Below are 26,530 nucleotides of genomic sequence, written 5' to 3'. Positions count from 1 at the left end.
GAGCTGCTGCTAAACGCAAGGAACAAGAGATGAAGGCACAACAACAACTGGCAACTACTACAACGGAAACAGTGGGAGGAGCAAGGCCTAAAGTAAAATGTGATCTGCGGCTGGTGTTCCAAAAGTTTCCTATCTTGGAATGTTAATGGCCTGAACTCACCGTAGAAGAGAAGGAAAGTATTTCATTATTTGAAACAATTTAAAAATGACATTACCTGTTTACAAGAAACACATATTAGATCTTGCTAAATGTTGGAGATGCGATTGTGAAGATGCTACTTATTACCATATATGGTGGACTTGTAAAAAAGTTAAAGCATTTTGGATTAAAGTATGGTGGATCATGCAGAATATTTTGAAAAAGAAGATTAAGTTTACTGCAGTTCTTTCTACTAGGAATAATTATGGACTACACAGCTATAGAGACTAAATTGATTTTGAACTTAATAACAGTCGCAAGACTTTTGATTGCTCAGTATTGGAAGAAAGAAGAATTACCTACAATCAAGAATGGACACTCAAAGTATCAAATCTGGCAGAGATGACAAAATCTCCGCTTATTTGAAAGACTATACACTAGAAAAATATATTTTAGAATGGAAAATGTGGATTGATTATATTTAAAATAAGTATCAGATAAAAAAATATTGAATAGCATATGAGTAAATTTAGGAAATATTTTGTATTAGATATATTTTTGAAGGAGAGGGGAATTGAGAGTGTGACTAAGTGTGGTGTGACTAGAGATTATAATTTAGGAATTATTTTGGATTATGATTGTTAGTTTTGATACCCTGCATTTTGTTCTGGGAAGTCGGGATGGGGGGTGGGGGGTAAGGGGGAGGGGAATTGGGGGGGGGTTTGGTAGAGATGGAGTGATGGTTAATGTACAGGGATTATTGAAGAAATATAATTAATGTAGGATCGGGTCTGCATAGTTACCATTTTAGAACGGTGAGGAGGGAGAAAAGAGAGAGTAGGAGGTAGGAAAGAGGAGAAGAGGAAGGAAGAGGGATAGTAGAGGGAGAAGGAAGGTGTAGGGTGGAGGGAGGAGCGGATGTAGATAAGAGAAGGAGAGGAAGGTTTGGAAAGTAAAAGAAGGTAGAAGAGGGAAGAGTGTTAAAAAAGGGGGGGGTGACTGGGCAAGCCCGACTAATTGTATATAACTGTACATTGGATGAATTATTTGATATGATTGTAAAAAAATAAAACTTTTTATGAGGAAAACTTCCTGAACAGGGAGTTGGACTAGAAGACTTAAATTTTACGACCGTGGCATTGTCAGCAAGCAGTTCTTTTTTGGCTTGTGTTTGGGTAATTACGTTGGCAGCTAGCTAGAGTGTTTGGAGCATAAGTTTAACAATTTCAGTATTGGGATTTTTTGGATAGGGCATCAGCTAATAAGTTTTTCCCTGCTGGAAGATGATTGAGGGCATAATTAAAACGTTTAAAGCTCCCAACGTACTTTTTCGGGGAGAGTTTTCGTGGAGTCTTCAGAGCTTCTAAGTTTTTATGATCAGTTCAGAGTTCAAAGGGTATTTTGTTCCGTTCTAAGAATTCTGTCCATGTGAGGAGGGCCCATCATACTGTATAAGTCTCTTTTTCCCATATGGCCCATCTTTGCTCGGTTTCTGTCAATTTCTTGGATGTGTATGCACATGGTTGCAATTGTCCCTGTTCATTGCTTTGAAGTAGGACCACTCCTACTGCCAGTCACTGGTATCTGCTTGGATGACAATGGTTGCTCTGGGTCTGGGTGTTTTAGGATTGGTTCGGCTGAGAATAGTTCTTTAAGTTTTTTGAATGCTGCTTGGCATTCCATGGTCCAGTTAAGGGGTTGCTTTGGTTTTGGTCGTTTACCCCCTCCCCCTTTCTCTTTAGCAAGTTTGTAATGGGAAGGGCAATTTTAGCGAAGGCTGGAATGAATTGACAGCAAAAGTTAGCAAAACCAAGGAAACTTTGTAGTTGTTTACAGGTTTGGAGCGGCTCCCAATCGATGTCAGCTTTTACTTTTAGTGGATCCATCTCTATTCCTTCATGGGATATTCTATATCCTAGGTCTGTGATGGCGAACCTATGGCACGTGTGCCACAGGTGTAATGCGGAGCCATATCAGTGGGCACGCGAGCGTTGCCCTAGCTCAGCTCCATCGTGCATGCACATGCCAGCCAGCTGATTTTCGGGCCTTCTGGGCCCACCAGAAGTCAGGAAACAGTGTGTTTCCGGCCTCTGGAGGGCCTCGGGGGGTAGAGGAGGCTGTTTTCACCCTCCCTAGGCTCCAAGAAAGCCTCTGGAGCCTGAGGAGGGCAAAAAACGGGCTTATCGGGCCCACCAGTAACCTTTTTGCCGCTGCGTGCCAAAAGCGGGGGGAGCGCAGGAGGGTCGCATGGGAGGAGGGGCATGGAGAGGCATTGAATTATGGGTGTGGGCACATGTGTGCGTGACCCCTCACACCCCTACTTTTGGCACATGACAGCAAAAAAGTTAGCCATCACTGTCATAGGTAGTCAATTCTTTCTTGGTGGAACTCACATTTAGAGAGTTTTGCATAGAGTTTGGTGGCTTGGAGTTTAGCGAGAACTGCTTGGACTAGTTTTATATGCTTTGCTTTTGTTTCGGTATAAATTACGATGTCAGTAAGGTAAACTAGGACCCATTTGTATAAATGTTCATGGAGCACCTTGTTAATTAATTGCATAAACATTTATGTTTACTTTGTAACAGAAGACCAGGACAATTATTTTCTTTTATGTGATGCCTTACCTGAAGACAGAGAACTAAGGGAAAAACTTCAACAACAAAGACTGGTAAGATATTATTTTGTTTGAATTGCGCAGAAATAGACAAACTAACTCTGAGTCTGAAGGGTAAAGAGACATCAGTATTTTATGGTATATGGGAATGGTGGTATAGATGGATGGAAAGGAGATAGGAATATTTAGTTACTAAGCATAATCAATAGATAAAATAAGAATATAAATATGTAGAATTTAATGTTTGTCATTATTGCACGGATTATTGTCAGATGAAAAACACCATAAATAGCTGTTAAATGATATAAGCTTTTCTTTTTCCTTTTTTTATGCTTTTAATGTAAAAAAGTTCAATAAAGTATATTTAAAAAAAAAAGATATTATTTTGTTTAAATATATTGATATTATGAAATGATTTACACAGAGAAAATGGAAGTCAACAACTCCTAGATCTTCTCTTTCAATAGTACACTGTAGACTGACCATAACAATTTAATAAAGGAAACTTTAGACCAGTAGAAATTGCTGCTTTGTAAGTATATTGAGGATTACTGGAGAAATTCAAGTAAGAAATGTCTTATAGGAGATATATATGTCAAGGTCTTCTTCAATTAAAAAAAGAGGAAACCCTCATCTGAAGAACTTATTCGATGACTTAAGGATAGGCTTGGACAGGCTTTTTGGGGTCACTATGTTTTGGGTTCTTTTTTTAACGTTTACAGATATATTAGTGTGAAAGAAATGTATATATTTCTTATTTCAAAATATCATAGCCATATGATATTTTAGTCTATATATATTCAGGACAAGAAAAAGCTGAAATCAGACAAGGTGAGTGCCAAGCACTGTAAAGTGCCCTCAACAATGAAAAGTGAAAAATAAATAGCAAAAATTCCATTACCATATGATGACAATTATGAGACATAAAGTTTAAACCACTGTACTTACAGGTGAAACTAAAAAAATTAGAATATTGTGCAAAAGTTCACTTATTTCAGTAATGCAACTTAAAAGGTGAAGCTAATATATGAGATAGACTCATTACATGCAAAGCGAGATAGTTCACGCCTTGATTTGTCATAATTTTGATGATTATTGGCTTACAGCTCATGAAAACCCCAAATTCACAACGTCAGAAAATTAGAATATTGTGAAAAGGTTCAATATTCTAGGCTCAAAGTGTCCCATTCTAATCAGCTAATTAAGCCATAACACCTGCAAAGGGTTCCTGAGCCTTTAAATGGTCTCCCAGTCTGGTTCAGTAGGAATCACAATCATGGGAAAGACTGCTGACCTGACAGTTGTGCAGAAAACCATCATTGATACCCTCCATAAGGAGGGAAAGCCTCAAAAGGTAATTGCAAAAGAAGTTGGATGTTCCCCAAGTGCTGTATCAAAGCACAGTCATGTGGAAGGGAAAAGTGCGGAAGAAAAAGATGCACAAGCAGCAGGGATGACCGCAGCCTGGAGAGGATTGTCAGGAAAAGGCCATTCAAATGTTTTGGGGACTCTTTTCAATAAAAAAAAAAAGAATCCGGTTGAGCTTTTCGGGGTTCCCCATCCTGTCCAAGCTGCTGCTGCTGTTGGAACTCCAGACGAGTTTGCCGGTTCGATTCCAGCAGCTCCTTCAGCTGGGTGTTTAAGTGATCGTTTTTCTCCTTCAAGTGATCCAGGCAAGAGTTGATCTGGTCCAGCATCAAGTTGATGGAGGCGTATTCTGTTCGGGAGGGAATGCAAAAAGCGAAAGTGCTTTTCAAAGGGATCCTGGAGGCAACTCCACCCTTTCTTCCCTCTGGGTTAAAGATGTCTTTTAATTCATAAAGGAGGAGATTTGGAGCTCGGGGTTGAAATGGAAGGGTCCTTGGTGCTCTCTTGGTGGTTTTCCTACAGATGTTCCATGACCCAACTAGGGAACATCATCAGTGCTAGAAGGGAGAGGGGTTTGGAGGAGGAGGAGAATGACTGCGGGCTCCTTGGTGCTCTCTCTCAGCTTTCTTCTTTTCCTGCAGACGTTTTATGACCCAACTAGGTGTCGTCATCAGTGCTATTAATAATTATTAATTCTTTTAATTATTTCATTGATAAATTTATTGACCGCCTGTCTCCTAGCAAATGACTCTAGGCATGTTTACAGCATAATAAACATTTTTTAAAAAAAAACCATTAAAAATCGGATATGAAATGTTTTGGGGACTCTTACAAGAAGTGGACTGAGGCTGGAGTCAGTGCATCTAGAGCCACCACACACAGACGGATCCTGGATATGGGTTTCAAATGTCGTATTCCTCTTGTCAAGCCGCTCCTGAACAACAAACAACGTCAGAAGTGTTTTACCTGGGTTAAAGAAAAAAAGAACTGGTCTGTTGTTCAGTGGTCCGAAGTCCTCTTTTCTGATGAGAGCAACTTTTGCATCTCATTTGGAAACCAAGGACCCAATATTCTGATGGTGCTACATATTTTCATGTATGGTGGACTTGTAAGAAAATTAAGTCTTTCTGGATAAGAATCTGGTGGATTATGCAGAATGTTCTGAAGAAGAAGATAAAGTTCCTACCGCAATTTTTTCTTTTGGGAATAACAACGGACTGTACAGTGATTGAGACTAAGTTGATTTTGAACTTAATAACAGCAACAAGACTGTTGATTGGACAATATTGGAAGAAAAAAGAATTACCCACAATAGAAGAATGGATATTGAAAGTTTCCAATTTGGCTGAGATGGCTAAAATCTCAGCCTTCTTGAAAGACAGCACTCAAGAAAAATATTTAAATGAATGGAAGAACTGGATTGATTATATTCAAAATAGATATCAGATTAAGAAATTTCGGATTGCCTTTGAATGAAGGATGTTGTTTTTGATTTTAATGGAAGAAGTCAGGTTATGTGAGAGAGAAGGATTATAATTGTGTTAGATTTTAAAAATTTAATGTATGATTGTTTAATGAACTATACCTTGTGTTTGCTCCGGGAAGTCGGGGGGGGAGGGGGGTTTTGGAGGGAGGGGGTAAGGTGGGGGAGGTGAAAAAATTAATTGTTGTTGTAAAACTTTTTCAATTAAAAAAAAAAAAGGAAACCAAGGACCCAGAGTCTGGAGAAAGAATGGAAAGGCACACACTGCAAGATGCTTGAAGTCCAGTGTGAAGTTTCCACAGTCTGTGTTGACGTCATGTCATCTGCTGGTGTTGGTCCACTGTGATTCATTAAGTCCAGGGTCAACGCAGCAGTCTACCAGGAGATTTTTGAGCACTTCATGCTTCCTTCCACAGATGAGCTTTATGGGGATGCTGCCTTCATTTTCCAGCAGGACTTGGCACCTGCCCACACTGCCAAAAGTACCAAAACCTGGTTCAATGCCCATGGGATTACCGTGCTTGATTGGCCAGCAAATTCGCCTGACCTGAACTCCATAGAGAATTTATGGGGCATTGCCAAGAGAAAGATGAGAGACATGATACCGAACAATGCAGAAGAGCTAAAGGCCGCTATTGAAGCATCCTGCTCTTTCATAACACCTCCGCAGTGCCACAGGTTGATAGCATCCATGCCACTGAGGCAGTAATTGATGCAAAAGGAGTCCAAACCAAGTACTGAGTACATATGCATACTTATACTTTTCAGAGGTCCAATATTGTTCTATGTACAATCCTTGTTTTATTGATTTCATGTAATATTCTAATTTTCTGAGATTGTGAATTTGGGGTTTTTGTGAGCTGTAAGCCATAATCATCAAAATTATGACAAATCAAGGCATGAACTATCTTGCTTTGCATGTAATGAGTCTATCTCATATATTAGTTTCACCTTTTGTTGCCTTACTGAAATAAATGAACTTTTGCACAATATTCTAATTTTTTGAGTTTCACCTGTACATATAAAGTTAGATCTTATATTTAAAGTTAGTTTCCTTGATCATTATTTGAGCATTTTTTGTATTTGCGATAAAGTAACGTATCTGAACTTTATCCATGAATCTTCTGTGGTTAAATTCATGGGATTGCACTTCTAGAGAAAGAGGCATTGCTTTGGTAAGGGTGAGGTTCTGATGATATAGGAGTATAGACTCCAGGAAATGGGAATTCTAGGAATCCTAAGAAAAGAGAGGCCAAGAATTGATCACATGTCCTAGTTTTAATCTCCAGTGTCTTTTTGCAAAATAGCAATTTACCAACTGAGAATTTACTGAAATAGTTTAAACTGCTTATTAATACTAGCCACTTAATTACCAAACCATCAAGCGCTGTAGGAAGCAGTACAAAGCAGTACAAGTGGGAGACCCAAACTAGATAAAGCTTTAGAAAGATTTCTGCTCCCTTAGTGTTCTTTGAACTGATTTGTGCATGTGTTTGTGTTTTACCATTTAATGATTCATTGAATGGAAAGGCTGCCATTCAGGCATAGTAAAAGAACAGAGCTCAACTTTCAAAAAAACACTCTTAAGAATGGTGCTTTTCAGCTCATTGCATGATCTGTTCCTGATGAAATAGCAGTGGAGTTGTTTGTGTGAAGGAACAAATGGTGTGGAATTTTTACATTAGTGAATCTGTTTGTGCAGCCATTGAGAACTGGGCATGCATATGTAAAACTAGTCTTCAATGGTGTTCTACCCAGTCATCCTCTTCCTTTGTAAATAAACAGAAGCTGCAAGAATGAAAGGTCAAGGCTAGTAGGACATTAGAGGAGAGAAACGTTGATATATGGAAGTAAAGATTAGACCTTTGCAAACAACATGAATAAGCTTGAATTATTTCTGTTCCCATTATCAAAGTGGTCAAAGGCAATGTGGAGATGAATAAATAAGACTCTTACAAAGATGTTGTAGTCAGTTTGATGGCTTTAAATTTTTCTTTTGGGATAGAGCAGGGGCAGGTTTCAAAACCCGTCACTACTGGTTCACTCATGGGTGGGTGCCTCTGCGTATGCATAGAAGTGTCCAGGCAGGTGGGTGGAGCCTCCTGCCGCCGCCGCTACTGGTTCACCTGATCTGGGGCGAACCAGTAGCAACCCACCACTGGGATAGAGGTTTATTTGTAAAGCATTTTTATCTCAAGTGCCCTGCAGTCTTTATATAGACCTAAATATCTTCAACACTCCCAGTTCCCCAACTCTTGATCATTTTCTATTACCAAAATATAAACAATTTATTTCAGGGTTCCAAGTAACACCCCCAACGAAATCAAACTCCGAGGCCTGCAATTCCTCAAAGCTAACTTTTATTAGAGATGTCATATTGACACATCTGTGGAAAACCCAAATCTGAGAGCTTCTGGGTTTTCCTCACCCAAAAGAAAGTTCAAGACCTTGCCCACTTCTCCCACATGTCCACCACTGCTCCAATCAGTTCCTTCACACAAGGAATCTCCACTTTCTTCTCAGCACAGCTGTCAGACACCATGGCCTTGAACTTCTCTGCAAAGTTTTGTTATGGCTAATTCTACTTCACTCATGTAATCCCCCCTCCCAACTTCCCACAGTAGGATTGTGGCAGGCCTGTATCCTGAAGGCACCAAGGTAGTATGGCTTCCAGGCCTGACGGGAGCCCCCCCCCCCCCACCGAGAAGTGTGTCCTGCGAAGAGAGTAAGGGTAAGGGGAATTAATCCACAGTTAACCACCCCTACCCCCCAGGGGGACCCTTTGGCTTGTCTGGGTACTTATCATGGAACTGCTTAATCAGTCTATCTGCTTTGACGTTCCAACTCTTGACCCAGGTGACTTCAGACAAAGGGTACCCTTTCCAGTGTATGAGATATTTCAATTGACTTATATGTAATCTGGAGTCCAATATTTTCTTTACTTCATAATGAGTTTCCCCTTGTACTACAATGGGAGGTGGTTGGGTCTGGGGTCACAGGATTAATTATCTTTACGATAGGGAAACTTATCATAAAGATAAGGAACTTCGGTCCTAACTTTCTGCTCGGCAGCCTTAATTTTATGTATTTGGTGGAAAGAAAAACTTTATCTCCCACTTGAAAAGGGGGTTGCAGCTAGAGGTGTAGGTCTGCCTGTTTTTTATATTCCGCCGCCGCTTCAGAGAGGGCTTTTTTTGTATTTTCCCACCCCTTTTTTAACGACTCCATCCATTCTGCTAATGACATGGATATGGGGGGTTCTCTCAGCAGGTCAGGCATGGGGACAAATTCCATGCTGCTGATGACTTGGAAAAGGGTGAGCCCTGTGCTGGAATGTACAGCGTTGTTGTATGCAAACGGCAATAGTTCTGCCCAGTTCTCCTGTTGGTAATCCATATAGCATCTGAGGTATTGTTCCATCATGGCGTTCGTATGTTCAGTGGCCCCATTAGTGCTTGGATGGAAAGCCGAACTGAGCCCCTGGATGGACCCAATGGACCTCAGGAACTCTTCCAGGACTTGGCAGTGAATTGGACTCCTCTATCTGAGATTATGCGTCGGGGAGCCCTATGTAGTCGATAGATGTGCTTGATGAAGAGTTTGGCTAGCTTCTTTGCAGAGGTTAGTCTGGAGCAAGAGGTGAAATGGGCTTGTTTGGAAAACAGATCGATGACGGTCCATATCACGGTGCTCCCCCCACTCTCTGAGTTCTACTATGAAGTCCATTGCGATCTCCTGCCATGGCCTGCTAGGGTCTGCCCCTTGTTGCAGAAGTCCCAGGGGCTTTCCAGGTCTGTTCTTCATTGCTACGCAGATGGCCCAACTCTTAACGTAGTCCTCCACCTCTGCTTTCATTTTTGGCCCCCAGAATTGTCTTTTGGCGAGGTACAAAGTTTTCAGGAATCTGAAGTGACCAGCTTGTTTGGAGTAGTGGCTACGTTGGAGCAGCTCAAGTCTTAGGCTGGCTGGGACCTACAGTTTGGATCCTTTCCATGCCAGTCCCTCCCTCATGGTGAGGACACAATGGTTGTCATTGAGCCAAGGGTCTGTGGGCAGCTCTGCTTTTAATTTTGCTGCCCATCCCTCACGGCTAGGGTCAGGTGGTCACCTGGTCTGGCTTCTGGTGGTTATTTGGGCGACCGACTGGGAGGAGGGGGGGATTATGGCATGGACCACCTCCTCCCAGTGGCTGTCAAATTGTGGTTTTCTGGAGAGCGTGTCCGCCAGCACGTTTTTCCCTGCCGGTATGTACTTCAGCTCAAATTTGGGTTTTTATGATCACTCCAGACCCTAAAAGGTATTTTTCCTCCTTCAGGAAATGTCTCCAGGAGAACAATGCCCATTGAACGGCATATGCCTCTTTTTCCCAGATGGCCCATTGCCTCTCTGTGGCCCATTGCCTCTCCGACACGGAGAGTTTTTTGGATACGTAAGCGCATGGCAGCAATTGCCCCTTGGAGTCCCTCTGTAGGAGCATGGCGGCCACAGCCACATCGCTGGCATTGACTTGGATGATGAACTGCTGCTCCGGGTCTGGATGCTACAAGATCGGTTCTTGTGCGAAAAGCCCCTTTAAATTCTCAGACGCCCTTTGGCACTCCATAGTCCAGGCAATGGGCTGCGACAGCTTCAGCTTCACTGTTGGAGACCACGTTTTCAACAGTTCAATCAGGGGTAGAGCCACCTCAGCGAATGCTGGGATGAACTGCCTGTAGAAGTTGGCAAAGCCCAGGAAGCTTTGAAGCTGTCTTCGGGTGCATGGGGGTTACCAGTCTAAAATGGCCCTAACTATGCCTTTGCTGGAAATTCGGTAGCCTATGTAGTCCAGTGAAGTTTTGTGAAACTTGCACTTTGACAGCTTTGCGTAGAGCTTGGCGACAAGCAGTTTTTTCAGCTCTTGTCAGACAAGTTTTATGTGTTCCTCCAGTGTTTCGTTGACTATAAGAATGTTGTTCAAGTAGACTAGAACTCCATTTTACAGGTCATCATGCAGAATCTCATTAATGAACTGCATGAAGATGGCGGGGGCCTCTTGCAATCCGAATGGTATCACCTTGAACTGGAAGCTGACAAGCAGGCAGTTGAATGCAGTCTTCTACTCATCCCCCTCCCTAATCCTTATGCGGTAGTAGGCTTCCTGTAAGTCCAGCTTGGTGAACACCTTGCCCTTCAACAGGTGGTTGAGCATGCCCTTCATAAGGGGGAGGGGGAGGTGTTCTCCACACATATAGCATTAATTCCACAAAAATTCACACAGAGTCTCATCCCGAGGACACGAGGCTGGCTCCAGGCAATTACGAGCGCTTCCTTGGTGGAGGGAGTCTTCCCGGCCGCCTTGAAAGAGGCGGTGGTGAGACCCCTCCTCAAGAAGCCTTCCCTGGACCCGGCTGTTTTAGGTAATTATCGTCCGGTCTCCAACCTTCGCTTTGCGGCGAAGGTTGTAGAGAGTATGGTGGCATATCAGTTTCCCTTACACCTGGATGAAACTGTCTATCTAGACCCGTTCCAGTCTGGTTTCCGGCCCGGTTACAGCACTGAGACGGCTTTGGTCGCGTTGGTGGATGATCTCTGGAGGGCCAGGGATAGGGGATGTTCCTCTGCCCTGGTCCTATTAGACCTCTCAGCGGCTTTTGATACCATCGACCATGGTATCCTGCTGCGCCGGTTGGGGGAATTGGGAGTGGGAGGCACCGTTTATCGGTGGTTCTCCTCCTATCTCTCCGATCGGTCGCAGACGGTGTTGACGGGGGCAGCGGTTGGCTCCGAGGCGCCTCACTTGTGGGGTGCCGCAGGGGTCGATCCTCTCGCCCCTTCTGTTCAACATCTATATGAAGCCGCTGGGTGAGATCATCAGTGGCTTCGGTGTGAGGTACCAGCTGTACGCTGATGACACCCAGCTGTACTTTTCCACACCGGGCCATCCCAACGAAGCTATCTAAGTGCTGTCCCGGTGTTTGGAGGCCGTACGGGTCTGGATGGGGAGAAACAGGCTCAAGCTCAATCCCTCCAAGACGGAGTGGCTGTGGATGCCGGCATCCCGGTACAGTCAGCTGAGTCCTCGGCTGACTGTTGGGGGCGAGTCATTGGCCCCGATGGAAGGGGTGCGCAACTTGGGCGTCCTCCTGGATGAACGGCTGTCTTTTGAAGAACATTTGACGGCCGTCTCCAGGAGAGCTTTCTACCAGGTGCGCCTGGTGCGCCAGTTGCGCCCCTTTCTAGACCGGGATGCCCTATGCATGGTCACTCATGCCCTCGTGACGTCTCGCCTGGATTACTGCAATGCTCTCTACATGGGGCTCCCCTTGAAGGGCATCCGGAGGCTGCAGTTAGTTCAGAATGCGGCTGCGCGGGTTATAGAGGGAGCCCCTCGTGGCTCCCGTATGACACCAATCCTGCGCAGTCTGCACTGGCTACCTGTGGCCTTCCGGGTGCGCTTCAAGGTTTTGGTAACCACCTTTAAAGCGCTTCATGGCATAGGGCTGGGTTATCTACGGGACCGCCTGCTGCTACCGAATACCTCTCACCGACCCGTGCACTCTCACAGAGAGGGACTCCTCAGGGTGCCGTCAGCTAGGCAGTGTCGTTTGGCGACGCCCAGGGGAAGGGCCTTCTCTGTGGGCGCTCCCACCCTCTGGAACGAACTCCCCCCAGGACTCCGTCAACTTCCAGACCTCCGAACCTTCCGTCGCGAGCTTAAGACATATTTATTCATCTGTGCAGGACTGGACTAGATTTTAAATTTATAGGGGTTTTAAATTGATTTTAATATTTATATTTATATTTTTAATAATTTGGCATTAGAATAAGTTTTTTAATGGTTATCTTAATTTGCACATAAATGTTTTATTTGCCTGTGAACCGCCCTGAGTCCTTTGGGAGATAGGGCGGTATACAAATATAAATAAATAAATAAATAAATAAATAAATAAATAAATAAATATACAAAAATCAATCAATCAATCAATCAATCAATCAATCAATCCCACTATCCTTTTTTTCTTTAAAAAGCACCGGGGCTGCCACTCTGCACTTGAGGGGCTCTATGAACCCCCATGCCAGATTTGCATCTATGTACTTTCTCAACTCACCCATCTCAACTGGCATCATTGAGTACATTTTCAGCTTGGGTAGTGTTGTGACTCTGGCCCCTGAGCCTGTCCTCATGGAGGAGAATGACTCTGAGAGTGATTGGGAGGAGCCGACAAGGCCTCCCTCTCCAGGACCCTCCTCTCTGACACCGCCCCAGGTTCAGCTGCAGGCCAGGTGGAGGAGCTGACAAGGCCTCCCTCTTCCTCCCTTTTCCTCCCTGGCAACGCCTCAGGTTCCAGCTGCTGAAGATCAATCCTGGATTGACCTGAGGCAGCGACGAAAAGATAAGTATGCGCAGCAAAGGAAGAGGTGTGGCAGGCCTAGAGATTGCTGAGTCACTGTGCCACACCCCACAGCTGGGGAGTTGTCATCTGGCCCTTGTGACGAACAAAAAGCTATCAAGTGTGAACTGCAGATCGGTCGTTTGGGAGTTAAAAGGCCTGTACTGTGCAAAGGATTTTTCTGTGAGCTCTTGGCAACGGATTTTGGACACATGGGCTTCTGTCTCCATAAGAGATAAGGAACTTGGAACTTGGCAGGCCTTTGCACTGTTGCTGCCAAGTCTGTCATCCACTACAGAAAGTCACGTCTTTTGTAAATATAAAGGACTGTGGGACATGCATCTCTGCGTCTTCTCTGTGAGGTGGGGAGGGGGACAGAACAGGTAGTTTCGCCCCCGGCTCAAATTCTATCATGCAGTCAGTTGGGCGATGAGGGGGAGGAAATTGCAGTCCTCCGCACTGAGCATCCCTCCCCCAAGACCTGGTATTCCTTTGGTAGCTATTGGCTGCCCAGCAGGACATCCTGGGCTGGGGCGGCTGGCTCCGGAGGGTTCTGGTTTTTTGGGGGTCACGATCTCCAGGGTGAGATATCCATGCTCACTGGCAGCAGTAGGCCTAATCCGATGACTATCTTTCTGTGGGTGCCATCCCAGGAAATTGTGGGTCCCCATTTATCGAGCCAGGAGAGGCCCAGGATTAGGAAATTTTGGGGGCGACTATGAACCGGAGGAGCTCTTTGTAGTGCCCCATCTCTAATTTGATGAACTCTGTGAGTCGGGTGGCCAGGGCCCCGCCAATTAATGAACCATCCACTTGTTCTAAGCTGATGGGCTGGTGTAGGGGATGCATGCGTATGCCTAGTTGCTCGACTATGTGGGGGCTGATTAGGCATCGTGTGCAGCCTGTGTATATTGTTGTGTCTCGTCCGATCTCACCACAGCCGGGGCCTTCTTATCTGCTTCCGAACACGGAGGAATGTCCTAGTATGCCTCCCGGCCCCAGCCCTGGCTCCATGCCCAGACAGGCTGAAGAGGAGGAAGTATCTCCAGCCCCCAGCTCTGGTTCCATGCCCAGGCAAACAGAGCAACTAGACTTCTCCCCCTCCTCCACAGCATGTGAGCCTGAGGGAGGTCAATTGCCAACAGCTGCAGACTGGAGTGACCCTCGCGTCAGAAGACTTGATAGACAGAGGCAACAGAAGGAAGGGAGGGGCAGGCCTGGATAAGTGCTGAGTCATGGATCCACACCCCATGGCCTATATAAAGGACCTGCTTTCTGGCATTCTCTGAGTCAGGAAAAGTCTAAACGTATCTTGCTGAAGTCACTTTCTGGTCTCCTGCCTGCCCTGAGGACTTTGCTAGGACTTTGGCAGAGCTGCAGAGGCTCGCCTGATTCGGATTTCCCTGACCTGGCCGTCAGCGGAGGAGTGGGACACGACATATATGACCGCCTCCACTTTCCCATGGGTCCCTGTCTCGAGGCCCGTTAGGGTGATCTTAAGGGCAAAGGGATGGACAGCTCCACTCACCATTGGGTCGTCTTGGCCACTGCTTTCCCCCGGAGAGGGGGAGGGGATTCCTCGGCTGGGCTCTTCTCCAATTCTGCGGGCTGGATGGGGCTCTCCGTTGTTGGCTTAGTGCTCCATTCCCTGTCCAGCGGGGTCCTCTTTGGTCTAGCCCATGCAAAGTATTTCGCTCGGGGCACAGGCACTGGCGCCAAGCACTCGGACACCTGGTGGCCTTGTTGACCGCACCAATAGCACTTGATGGTCCCGGGTTTCGCGGGTGGCGGCTCCTCAGGCTTTTTTTGGCAGCATGCTGTTTGGCCGATCTCTCTGCAATCAGCTTTTTTTTTTTTAAATAAAAAAGTTTTATTTCCATTTTCCAACAACCTATTCAATATACAGTCTCTTATTCAACATTAGTCATTAACTTTCATTTGTTACTTATTCGGACCTGCCCAGCTACCACTTCCTTCCTTAACAAACCTTTCCTCCTCCCTTCTCTACTTTCTTCTACTTTCTTCATCCTTCCTCTCCTTCGCTTTTTACTTCCTCTCCTCCTTCCCCACTCTTCTCTTCCACCCTTTCTAACCCTCTCTCTTTCCCCTTTCTTCTTCCTCTCCTTTCCCCCTCTTCTACATCTCTATTTCCTACCTACTTTCTTCCTTCACTCTCTCCTCTCCCTTTTCATTCCCTTCTGAAATGGCAGCTGAGCAGCCCCAATTTCATTTCAAATTATTTCTATTTCTTAATTACATATCTTCAATCATTCCTTTACATTGATCCTTCATCTCCCCCCATCTCCCCCTTCTCCTCCCTCCCCCCTCCCACCCCCTGAGACTTCCCAGAACAAAGTACAGGGTATAAAATTAACAATCATAAATTAAAACACAACATAAGTCATAATCCATAGTCACTCCTCTCTGTAAGACCTTAACTCCCTTTCCAGAAACAAAAAAGTACATTCTTCTTCCAGTCCATTATATATCAGTCCATTCCACTCCTAAAATCTTCAGAATCTTCCAATTAAATTAGTATTTCCAGTTCATCAATAAAATACATAGTTTTTAATATCCAATCTTCCTCAATTAACACCAAATATATATCAATCCATTCCACTCCTGAAGTCTTCAGAATCTTATAGTTTTTAATATCCAATCTTCATCGATCAAGACCAAAACGATATTCCATCTTCCAGTATTCATCAGAAATTCTTCTATAATATACCTTTCTTCCTTAAACAGTGTCCCAAATATAATTCATATTTCCAGCTTAAATTCTTAAATTTTTATTCAATCTCCAAAAATAAACAATATTCTATCTTCTCATATCTTTAATATCACTTACATAAATCAAATAACATTGCTAATATTAATATTTCTTCAATTTACCTTACATCTGTCAAATGACATTATTAAAATTATACTTATAACTTATATCCAAAATATATCAATTATAACAATTAAATTCTATTTAACCAAATACCAACATTACATCCATAAATTTTTCTATCTGTCCTCCAAAAGTTAAACAATATTCCATCTTCCCATTCCTTTATCTCACATATATCAAATAGTAACACCTTATACCTAAAATAGATCAGTTGTAAAAATTAAACCCTATATATATATTAAAAGAAAATACCATCAAAATCACATCTTAAGCATTCTCCTTCTCCTTGTCTTCTATCTTACACATTTTGCACCATCTGCTCACCAATCAGCTTAACATCTAACAATAAAGAATTTCCAATCTTTAATATATTGGTGTAAAAATCTCTTGTTTAAAAACTTATTAAGAAAAGATAAGCTTCCAAAAGTTCCTATAAAAAAATAATAATTCCATATTTGAACTAAAGAAGTTTCCAAGATTTTAGTAGTTAGTTCTGTTTGCTTAAGAGCCATTTTTAAACTGTAAAATCTACCAAAAAGAGAAAAAAAAATTCAATAAACTTTTCTGGCCGATCTCTCTGCAGTCAACTTTTTTGGAGGGTGGAGGTCCAAATCCAGCTTGTATTCCATGCTTGTATTCATTTCAGAGTTCCTCTTATGCTGTAGGCCCGTCTCAGATCTGGATCCAACGCATTTTTGAAAGTATTGACCACCAGTCTCTCTGGCCACTCTCTTAGCTTCCCAGTGAGTCTCCAAAATTCCCACACTAGCTCCTTGGCAGGCCTCCCATCCTGCCTTAGCGTGGTGATTTGGGACTCTGCTTCCTCTTGCTGGGTGACATTGATGAACCTCATTCTCATCAGCTCGACAAACTCATCCGCGTCGTCTAGCTCTGGAGCCCCCTCATCGTGGAGTTCGGCTATCCACTCTGACGCCTCCCCCTCATTCATGTCCTCTGCGATGGCTGAGATCAACTCCTGGTCAGAGGGGTACTGGTTCCCATATTGGTCGAAGTTGGCCCAAACATGGTTCAGGAAATACACCAGCTTCCCTGGGGTCCCATTAAACGTCACTCGGAAGTGGCAGTTGGCCAGGTCCTTGCTGCGGAAATTGCCTCTGCGACGGCATCCATTGGCGCTGCACCCACCTCTGGCCTGAGTAGTAAGCCCACCTGGGAGGGATCTGGTTCGCCGGTGGGAATCCCATCCAGGGTGGTGGCTGTGGGCCTGGCAGGGTCCCGTCCCTGGGCGGCTGGATGGGGACTCCATGGCCTGGTTGGCTGGATGGGAGGGCAGTCATTCTGGAATGGTGGGGATCCTTGGTTGGGCTGGCACGCTGTGTCATGCTAGGCGTCGAGCAACTTGGGACTGAATGGTAAAGGTTGGCCATTCCAGTCTCTTGAGCCACGGGCCCTTGGCTCAGAAAAGTGAACATCAGCTGTGCCAGAGTCCATCCCCTTGGCCCCAGACCAAAATGTTGGGGCATCCCACTTACTCTGAGGCAGCTCAACTACTCCGGAAGGCCAGCCAGGGATTGGCTGCGCGATGATGGCGGGAGTCCCCATTCTTTGGAATGCCGGTGGCACTGTGGTTGTGGCAATTCCCATTGTGGTTCCCACATCGCTCCTTGAATTAGGGTGCCCTCCACTGGCCTCACCCAGCGCGGCCAGATCCTGCCGCAAACTCCACTTCAGTGGCTGCTCCTTGGGTCGGGCACCCATCTGACGATCAGCCTCCATGGCCTTGATCGCTTCTTCCTTCTGGGAGGGAGAGAAGAGGGTCCCAGTAACAGTTCCTGAGCCCATGCCTGTTGCTCCCTCCACAGGTTTCTTCTTCTCCTCCATCTTCCCTGAGTCTTCGCGTCACCCAGGATCAGGTTGGCGCTTGGGGCTCAGGACCCCGAACAGCTCCTCAAGGTTTGAGGAAGTAGTTTAAATTCAAGTCAGATTCGGGCTAATGTCAGGGTTTCAAGTAACACCCCCAACGAAATCAAACTCCGAGGCTTGCAATTCCTCAAAGCTAACTTTTATAAGAGATGTCATATTGGCACATCTGTGGAAAACCCAAATCTGAAAGCTTCCGGGTTTTCCTCACCCAAAAGAAAGACCTTGACCACTTCTCCCATATGTCCACCACTGCCCAAATCAGTTCCTTCATGTACAGAAGACAACCTCCACTTTCTTCTCAGCACAGCTGTCGGACACCATGGCCTTGAACTTCTCTACAAAGTTTTGTTATGGCTAATTCTACTTCACTCATGTAATTCCCCCTCCCATCTTCCCACAGTAGGACTGTGGCAGGCCTGGATCCTGAAGGCACTAAGGTAGTATGGCTTCCAGGCCTGACAATTTATTCTTTTGGTTTTACATGGCAAAAATATACCTTGATTCTCTCACACTCAATTTGTTGTCCAAAACAACATGTAGCTAAGCACTCATGTTGAGCACTCATGTTGAGCAGTAAAATCCAGTAAAAGCAGTAAAAAATAAAACCAAGAATAGAAACAGAAGTATTAAAATAAGTGAGATGCTTTTTTTGCTTTTAAACGTATTTTTAAAAATATAAAATTGATTTATGTTTGTGTATGTGGACATTTGTGCATGTGGACACACTAGGACTTTTTTTTTTTACTTCGTGTTGACATGCAGTGATATCTAAAACAATACAAGACATACTTTTTCTCCATACAATCCCTCTGTGGTAAATAGGTAAATAGAAAGAGAGGTTCAAAGGCACTCTATTTTTATTCAGAGCAATCTGCCTGCTTCTCAAACTGCCATTGATGGTCATATTGTTTTGTAGATTAAAATCATCAAGTCATATTTGTCTAACAGATTAACTATTTTTAGGATTTCATGGAGTTGGATGGTTGGGATGATTACAGTTTTGTCACTTTGCATTCAAAATGACTAGTTTGATCAGTTTTCATTTATTTCCGTTATTGCAACTTTACGTTATGGGAATACGAGAGCTTTTTATGAGAGCTTTTTATCAGGTTCGCCTGATTCGCCAGTTGCGCCCCTTCCTTGACCGGGATGCCCTATGCACAGTCACTCATGCCCTTGTTACCTCTCGCTTGGATTACTGCAATGCTCTCTACATGGGGCTCCCCTTGAAGAGCACCCGGAGGCTCCAGTTGGTTCAGAATGCAGCTGCGCGGGTGATAGAGGGAGCCACTCGTGGCTCCCATGTAACACCACTCCTGCGCAGGCTGCACTGGCTACCTGTGGTCTTTCGGGTGCACTTCAAGGTGTTGGTTACTACCTTTAAAGCGCTCCATGGCTTAGGGCTGGGTTACTTACGGGACTGCCTACTGCTACCGATAGCCTCCCACCGATCTGTGCGCTCTCACAGAGAGGGACTCCTCAGGGTGCCGTCCGCCAAGCAATGTCGGCTGGCGGCCCCCAGGGGAAGGGCCTTCTCTATGGGGGCTCCCACCCTCTGGAATGAACTTCCCCCAGGACTCCGTCAACTGCCTGACCTTTGGACCTTTCACCGTGAGTTGAAGACATATCTATTTATTCACGCAGGACTGGCATAGAATTTTTAGTAGTATATTTGGATTTAAATTTTATTGGGTTTTATGGTTTTAAATGGATTTTAATTTGGCCTTATATTTAATAAGCTTTTTAATTACTGTTTTTATTGTGCACTTTTTACTGTTTTATTTGGCTGTGAACCGCCCTGAGTCCTTCGGGAGAAGGGTGGTATAAAAATTTAATTAATTAATTAATTAATTAATTAATACATTAATTTAATAAATAACAGCAAAAATGTTTTATACCAAAGGTCAAATGATATTGCACCACGTATTATACAATATATTACAAGAATATATTGTATATAGTATAACACAATGCAATATGATATTGTAATAATGGAAGAAATAACATATTTTTCTAGGAATAATTTGCAAAGGTTCTTATTAAAGATGTGATGGAATATTTTGTTTTTCAATCAATAGAAAGATATTCTGGATCAACAGCAGCAAGAAAGATATGATGCAGATTTTCATGGCATATGCATGTTTTGTGACCAGCTTTTTTTGGGTAACAGGTTAGTACTGAATATTTTACAGTATGTTTTTTTGTTCATGAATATCCTAATGCTGTATAATTGGGGGAAGTTCAGATGGGGTAACACAGAACAGTTTTCAGACATTGTTGTTATATTATACCTACAATTTAGAGTAGTAGCCTATAACAAAAGTGTGAAACACATAACTCAGCAACTATTGGCTTTTGTTGATCCTTAGCCATTGACTTTATCCGATAGGTTAATTGTAACCCTAAGCACGTAAAAAATGCAAGTGGAAGAATAGGAACCACCTTTGGTGGGAAGGTAACAGTGTTCCGTGCGTCTTTGCCATTTAGTCATGCTGGCCACATGACCATGGAGACGTCTTTGGAAAGCACTGACTCTTCGACTTTGAAACAGAAATGAGCATCACACCCTAGAGTCGGGAATGCCTAGCCATACTGGACTTAATTCTCACTAACAGAGATGAAATGATAGAAGGTGTTGAAGCTACAGGAACCTTGGGGGCAAGTGACCACGCAAAATTGGAATTTGACATTAAGCAAATACAAGTAATAGAACAAAGTCAAACTAGAGTCTTGGACTTTAAGAGAGCTAATTTCAATAAACTTAAAAAGAGCTTGAGAAGGATTCAATGGATGAGAATCCTCAGGGGGAAAACAACTCAAGAAGCTTGGGAAACTTTGAAAAGTGAGATTATAAAAGCGCAGTTTAACACAATACCAATGAAGAAGAAAAATAATAGATCTCAAAAGAAACCAGCATGGATGCATAAAGAACTAACTGACAAATTGAAAGACAAAAAGGACAAATATAAAAAGTGGAAAGAGGGGCAAATAACTAAGGCAGAATATCAGCAAATAGCCCGAGCCTGTAAAGATGAAGTGAGGAAAGCTAAGGCTCACAATGAACAAAGGCTAGCGACAAAAGTAAAAAATAACAAAAAAAGCTTCTTCCAACATGTTAAAAACAAGAAAAAAGTCAAGGAAACAATTGGCCCATTGCTGGGAGAAAGTGGCAAGAAGATGACAAGCAACAGGGAGAAAGCAGATCTACTTAACTCATTTTTTGCATCTGTCTTTACACAAAAGGAAAAAACAATCCAACCTATCAAAAACAGCACTACAAAAAACAGATTAGGAACACAAGTTAAAATAGGGAAGAAAATGGTAAGTGAACACTTGTCTACCCTAGACGAGTTCAAATCACCAGGACCGGATGGATTACACCCCAAGGTTCTGAAGGAACTGGCAGACGTGATCTCAGAACCACTGAACTATATCTTTCAAAGATCCTGGAGCACAGGGGAACTGCCAGAGGACTGGAAAAGAGCTAATGTAGTTCCCATCTTCAAAAAAGGAAAAAAAACAGATCCAGGAAACTACAGACCTATCAGCCTGACTTCAATACCGGGGAAGATTCTGGAAAAGATAATCAATCAATGAATCACCGAACACCTAGAAGCAAACAAAGTAATAACCAAAAGCCAACATGAATTTGTCAAAAACAGATCATGCCAGACTAATCTTATTGCATTCTTTGACAAAATGACAAAATTAGTAGACCAGAGGAATGCTGTCGATATAATTTACTTGGACTTCAGTAAAGCATTTGATAAAGTAGACCATAACCTACTACTAGATAAAGTAGAAAAATGTGGGTTAGACAGCACCACCACCAGATGGATTCGTAACTGGCTGACCAACCGCACTCAACGTGTAGTCCTCAACGGAACTACATCCACATGGAGGGAAGTATGCAGTGGAGTACCCCAAGGCTCTGTTTTAGGCCCAGTACTCTTCAACATCTTCATCAATGACTTGGACGAGGGGATAGATGGGGAACTCATCAAATTTGCAGATGACACCAAGTTGGCAGGAATAGCCAATACTCCAGAAGATAGGCTCAAGTTACAGAAAGATCTTGACAGACTTGAACATTGGGCGCTATCTAACAAAATGAAATTCAACTGTAAAAAAAGTAAGGTTCTACATTTAGGCAAAAAAACCAAAATGCACAGGTACGGTATATGTGGTCCCTTGCTCAATAGTAGTACCTGTGAGAAGGATCTTGGAGTCCTAGTGAATAACCATTTAGATATGAGCCAGCAGTGTGCAGCAGCTGCTAAAAAAGCCAACACAGTTCTGGGCTGCATAAACAGAGGGATAGAATCAAGATCACGTGAAGTGTTAGTGCCACTTTATAATGCCTTGGTAAGGCCACACTTGGAATACTGCATCCAGTTTTGGTCGCCACGATGTTAAAAAGTGTCGTGTCCCACTCCTTCGCTGACGGCCGGGTCAGGGAAATCCGAATCAGGCGTGCCTCTGCAGTTCTGCCAAAGTCCTAGCAAAGTCCTCAAGGCAGGCAGGAGACCAGAAAGTGACTTCAGCAAGATATGTTCGACTTTGCCTGACTCAGAGAATGCCAGAAAGCAGATCCTTTATATAGGCCATGGGGTGTGGCTCCATTACTCAGCACTTATCCAGGCCTGCCCCTCCCTTCCTTCTGACGCCGCCGCCTATCAATTCTTCTGAAGTGAGGGTCACTCCAGTCAGCAGCTGTTGGTAATAAACCTCCCTCAGGCTCACATGCTGTGGGGGAGGAGGAGGGGTCTAGTTGCTCCGTTTGCCTGGGCATGGAGCCAGGGCTGGGGCCGGGAGGTGCCCCCTCCTCCTCAGCCTGTCTGGGCATGGAGCCAGGGCTGGGGCCGGGAGGCATACTAGGACATTCTTCAGCATTCGGAAGCAGATAAGAAGACCCCGGCTGCAGTGAGAGCGGGCAAGACACAACAAAAAGATGTTGAGACTCTAGAAAGAGTGCAGAGAAGAGCAACAAAGATGATTAGGGGACTGGAGGCTAAAACATATGAAGAACGGTTGCAGGAACTGGGTATGTCTAGTTTAATGAAAAGAAGGACTAGGGGAGACATGATTGCAGTGTTCCAATATCTCAGGGGTTGCCACAAAGAAGAGGGAGTCGGGCTGTTCTCCAAAGCACCTGAGGGTAGAACAAGAAGCAATGGGTGGAAACTGATCAAAGAAAGAAGCAACTTAGAACTAAGGAGAAATTTCTTGACAGAACAATTAATAAGTGGAACGACTTGCCTTCAGTAGTTGTGAATGCTCCGACACTGGAAATTTTTAAGAAAATGTTGGATAACCATCTGACTGAGATGGTGTAGGGTTTCCTGCCTGGGCAGGGGGTTGGACTAGAAGGCCTCCAAGTCCCTTCCAATTCTGTTGTTATATTATATTATGTTATATTATATTATATTATATTATATTATATTATTATATTATTATATTATTATATTATATTATATTATATTATATTATATTATATTTATTATATTATATTATATTTATTATATTATATTATATTTATTATATTATATTATATTATATTTTATTATATTATATTATATTATATTATATTATATTATATTATATTATATTATATTATATTATATTATATTATATTATTATATTATATTATATTATATTATATTATATTATATTATATTATATTATATTATATTATATTATATTATATTATATTATATTATATTATATTATATTATATTATATTATATAATTATATTATATTATATTATATTATATTATATTATATTATATTATATTATATTATATTATATTATATTATATTTATTATATTATATTATATTTATTATATTATATTATATTTATTATATTATATTATATTATATTATATTATATTATTCTGTTTTTGATGCAACTATTCAGCCCAGCAACAGTATGATATGAACATGGGAATGAGCCAGGATGTGTGGGCTCCACTCTCTGAACTTCAAACATCATTTTACCAAGACAGTAATTACTGAACTGAGATTTGAGAGGGGAGAGGAGGCAATATGTTTGGTTTGCTGTAACTAAATAATCAATAAATTACAGTAGTACTACTTTATGAGTGGAATCTACATAGTGAGTGAGTATCGCTCCAAGTAATAAAATAGATTTCTGTATTATCTTTGTATGGTCTTTGCTTTACATAAATATATGTGTTTCTGTTTGTTTACCACCAGTGTTTCCATTCTAATGAAGTATGAAATTTATTGCCTACCCTCCTCTGTTGAAATGCTGCAGTCTGAAATGGTATCCCTGATGCATAATTACAATGTTGATCAAATTTTTTAAAGATGCAGATGATGTTGTGATATGCTGCTATGAGAAGGAAATAACTTGCAAATATATGCATAATAATTTTTTGCTGCTAGAAAAAGAAAAAGATTTCCATGAAGTTATTCAGTAATAGTTTTGTTGATCTGAAATTCACATTTTTCTTTGGTTAAGCACAAATTCTATTCGTAAAAGAATCACTACAGTTATTTAGTCACTCATTGAAAGTATTTCAAGTAGCATTTGTGAATTTCTGAATATTAAGAGTTACTTTGGATATTATTCATCTCTGCATGGCTGTTTACAGTGAAATTGGAAATCTAAACAAAAGGATAAACTACCTTCATTCTAGCAGCATTCTTAATTCCAAGAATTATTGTTTTCATTTGAGTATGAAAACAATATTCAATGGTGACCTAAAATATAGGTAGAAGAAAAAAAAGAAATACCTGTATTTTGTTTCTTTTATTTTGTAGATCAGTCCTTATCAATCACATGGCAAAAGATCATGCATTCAATATTGGATTGCCAGATAACATTGTGAACTGTAAAGAGTTTTTGGATGTTCTTCAGAAAAAAATTGACAGGTACCTATTTGTATATGGCCAAGAATTAAAACAGTGCTTCTCAAACCTGGATAAGTTATCCAAAATTGGGAAAAAATGACACAGGAAAGGATAGCGCAAGCACAGCCAGTGTCAACCCTGAAATTAAAACAGTGCTTCTCAAACCTGGATAAATTATCCAAAATTGAGAAAAAGTGACACAGGAAAGGATAGGGCAAGCACAGCCTGTGTCAACCCTGAAGCTGGCCTGACTGAGGCCATTTTGAGAGTTCAGCACTGAAACACTGGAGAAGAGGGATAGGGGGGAGGGAATAGAGATAGTTGGGGTTTATAGTAAAAACAAAATACTCTCTTGGGAACCAAGGACGTTCCTGCGGGTGCTCGGAAGGAGGGGACTGGAGTCACCTAGCAACTGGACAGTATCCTGATTGGACCATGTGAATGATTGTTTTGAGAAAGTGAAAAACTTTTAATTAGATGAAAACCGCAGGAATAGGCAGAGTTGGTTTTCACCAGCCTCTGCCAATATGACGTATCCAATAAACTTATACTTTGAGGAATTTACCTGCCTCAGAGTTTTGTTTGCTATGCGTATGTTACTTGGAACCCTGACAGCCAGGACATTTCAATTAATTTAAAGTGGTTTATTACTGTATTTTTTGGACTATAAGACGCACTGGCGTATAAGACGCACCAAGATTTTGAAGAGGTAAGCAAGAAAAAAAAGTTTTTGTCGTCCCCTGCCCCCAGGAGCATTCTGCAGGACTCCCAAACCCTCTGTGTGTCCTGTTTTCACAAAAATGGGGCGTTCAGAGTGTTTGGGATGACTGCAGAGTGCTCCTGGGGGCTGGAGAGGGCAAAAATGTGACACATGGGTTTAGGAGGCCGAAATGGGCCCATTTTTTGCAAAAATGGGATGCATGGGGATTCAAGAGGCCAAAAATGGCTGTATTCGGTGTATAAGATGCACCAACATTTCCACCCTCTTTAAGCAGGGAAATAAGTGCATTTTATACTCCGAAAAGTATGGTAATATTGGGTAAAAAAGATCTTCAGATAGAAAAGTTTGAGGATTAAGGAAAATGTCTAGGAAGCACTGAAATCTGCTACATAAGAGATATGTGATATTAGTTTTGTCTATGGAGATTCTCAGTCATTCAATCATGATTGCCCCAAAGATGCTTTTTCAAGAGGCAACTGGACTTTCTGGTTTTTCTTTGAAGACATTTCACTTCTCACCCAAGAAGCTTTTTCAGCTCTGACTGAATGGGGAATAGAAGGATTTATACTCCTTGCAGAAAATTGGTCATTTGCATTCTTTTAGCGAGTCGTCGAAGCCACCTGGAGGTTTATCTGTTGTCAGGGTCACCTGATTAGCGCAAATGGGAATGGAGCCTTCTTGGAACTGTTGAAAGGACTGTGCTGTAGACTGGAGATAGATAATATCATATCCATCTCCCTCTGTTGAGAGAGGGCTGTTCAATTTTGACATAGATGGCCTATGGCACAGGAAGCGTTCACCAAACATCAACTCTGTGGACAGATAAATCAAATTCACATGGAAAGGTGTTAAGGAAAATAGTCTAGCCTTCCTAGACTGTGCAGTACACATCAAGGAATGCAGAAGCCTTAACATGGAAGTTTACAGAAAACCCCAACACAGAGATCAATATTTACATTTTGATTCCCACCACCCACTGGAGCACAAAATAAAATAAAATAAAATCTTTACAAGATAGCAGGGAAAGATGAGGATTCGGATTTCCAGATTGGGAAACAAATTATAAAGCAACATCACTGATATGGATCAAGGATTGGATAGAATTAAAAAATAAACGAATTCTAGCATTAGAGGGGTACGATCTACAAAGAGGGTGGCATGCATTTCTGTGGGAGGGAAA

At 42.5% G+C, this 26,530-nt stretch overlaps 1 protein-coding gene across 3 annotated transcripts in view; it reads left to right on the top strand.

The window, feature by feature from the left end:
* ZNF277 (zinc finger protein 277) overlaps positions 1-26,530 on the top strand; it is a 128,862-nt gene that overhangs the window by 67,106 nt on the left and 35,226 nt on the right. The window contains exons 4-6 of one of the 3 annotated variants that reach the window (XM_058189677.1): positions 2,728-2,807; positions 19,830-19,921; positions 24,540-24,650. In XM_058189677.1, coding sequence (XP_058045660.1) covers positions 2,728-2,807; positions 19,830-19,921; positions 24,540-24,650 — 283 coding nt within the window. Of the gene's footprint in view, positions 1-2,724; positions 2,808-19,829; positions 19,922-24,539; positions 24,651-26,530 lie in introns of all 3 variants that reach the window. The other 2 variants (XM_058189676.1, XM_058189678.1) reach the window with 2 other exon arrangements.

This window comes from Ahaetulla prasina, chromosome 7, assembly GCF_028640845.1.
Source record: "Ahaetulla prasina isolate Xishuangbanna chromosome 7, ASM2864084v1, whole genome shotgun sequence".
NCBI lineage: Eukaryota > Metazoa > Chordata > Lepidosauria > Squamata > Colubridae > Ahaetulla > Ahaetulla prasina.
The sequence above is the reverse complement of the archived record's forward strand: the minus strand, read 5'-3'. Positions and strand labels throughout refer to the sequence as shown.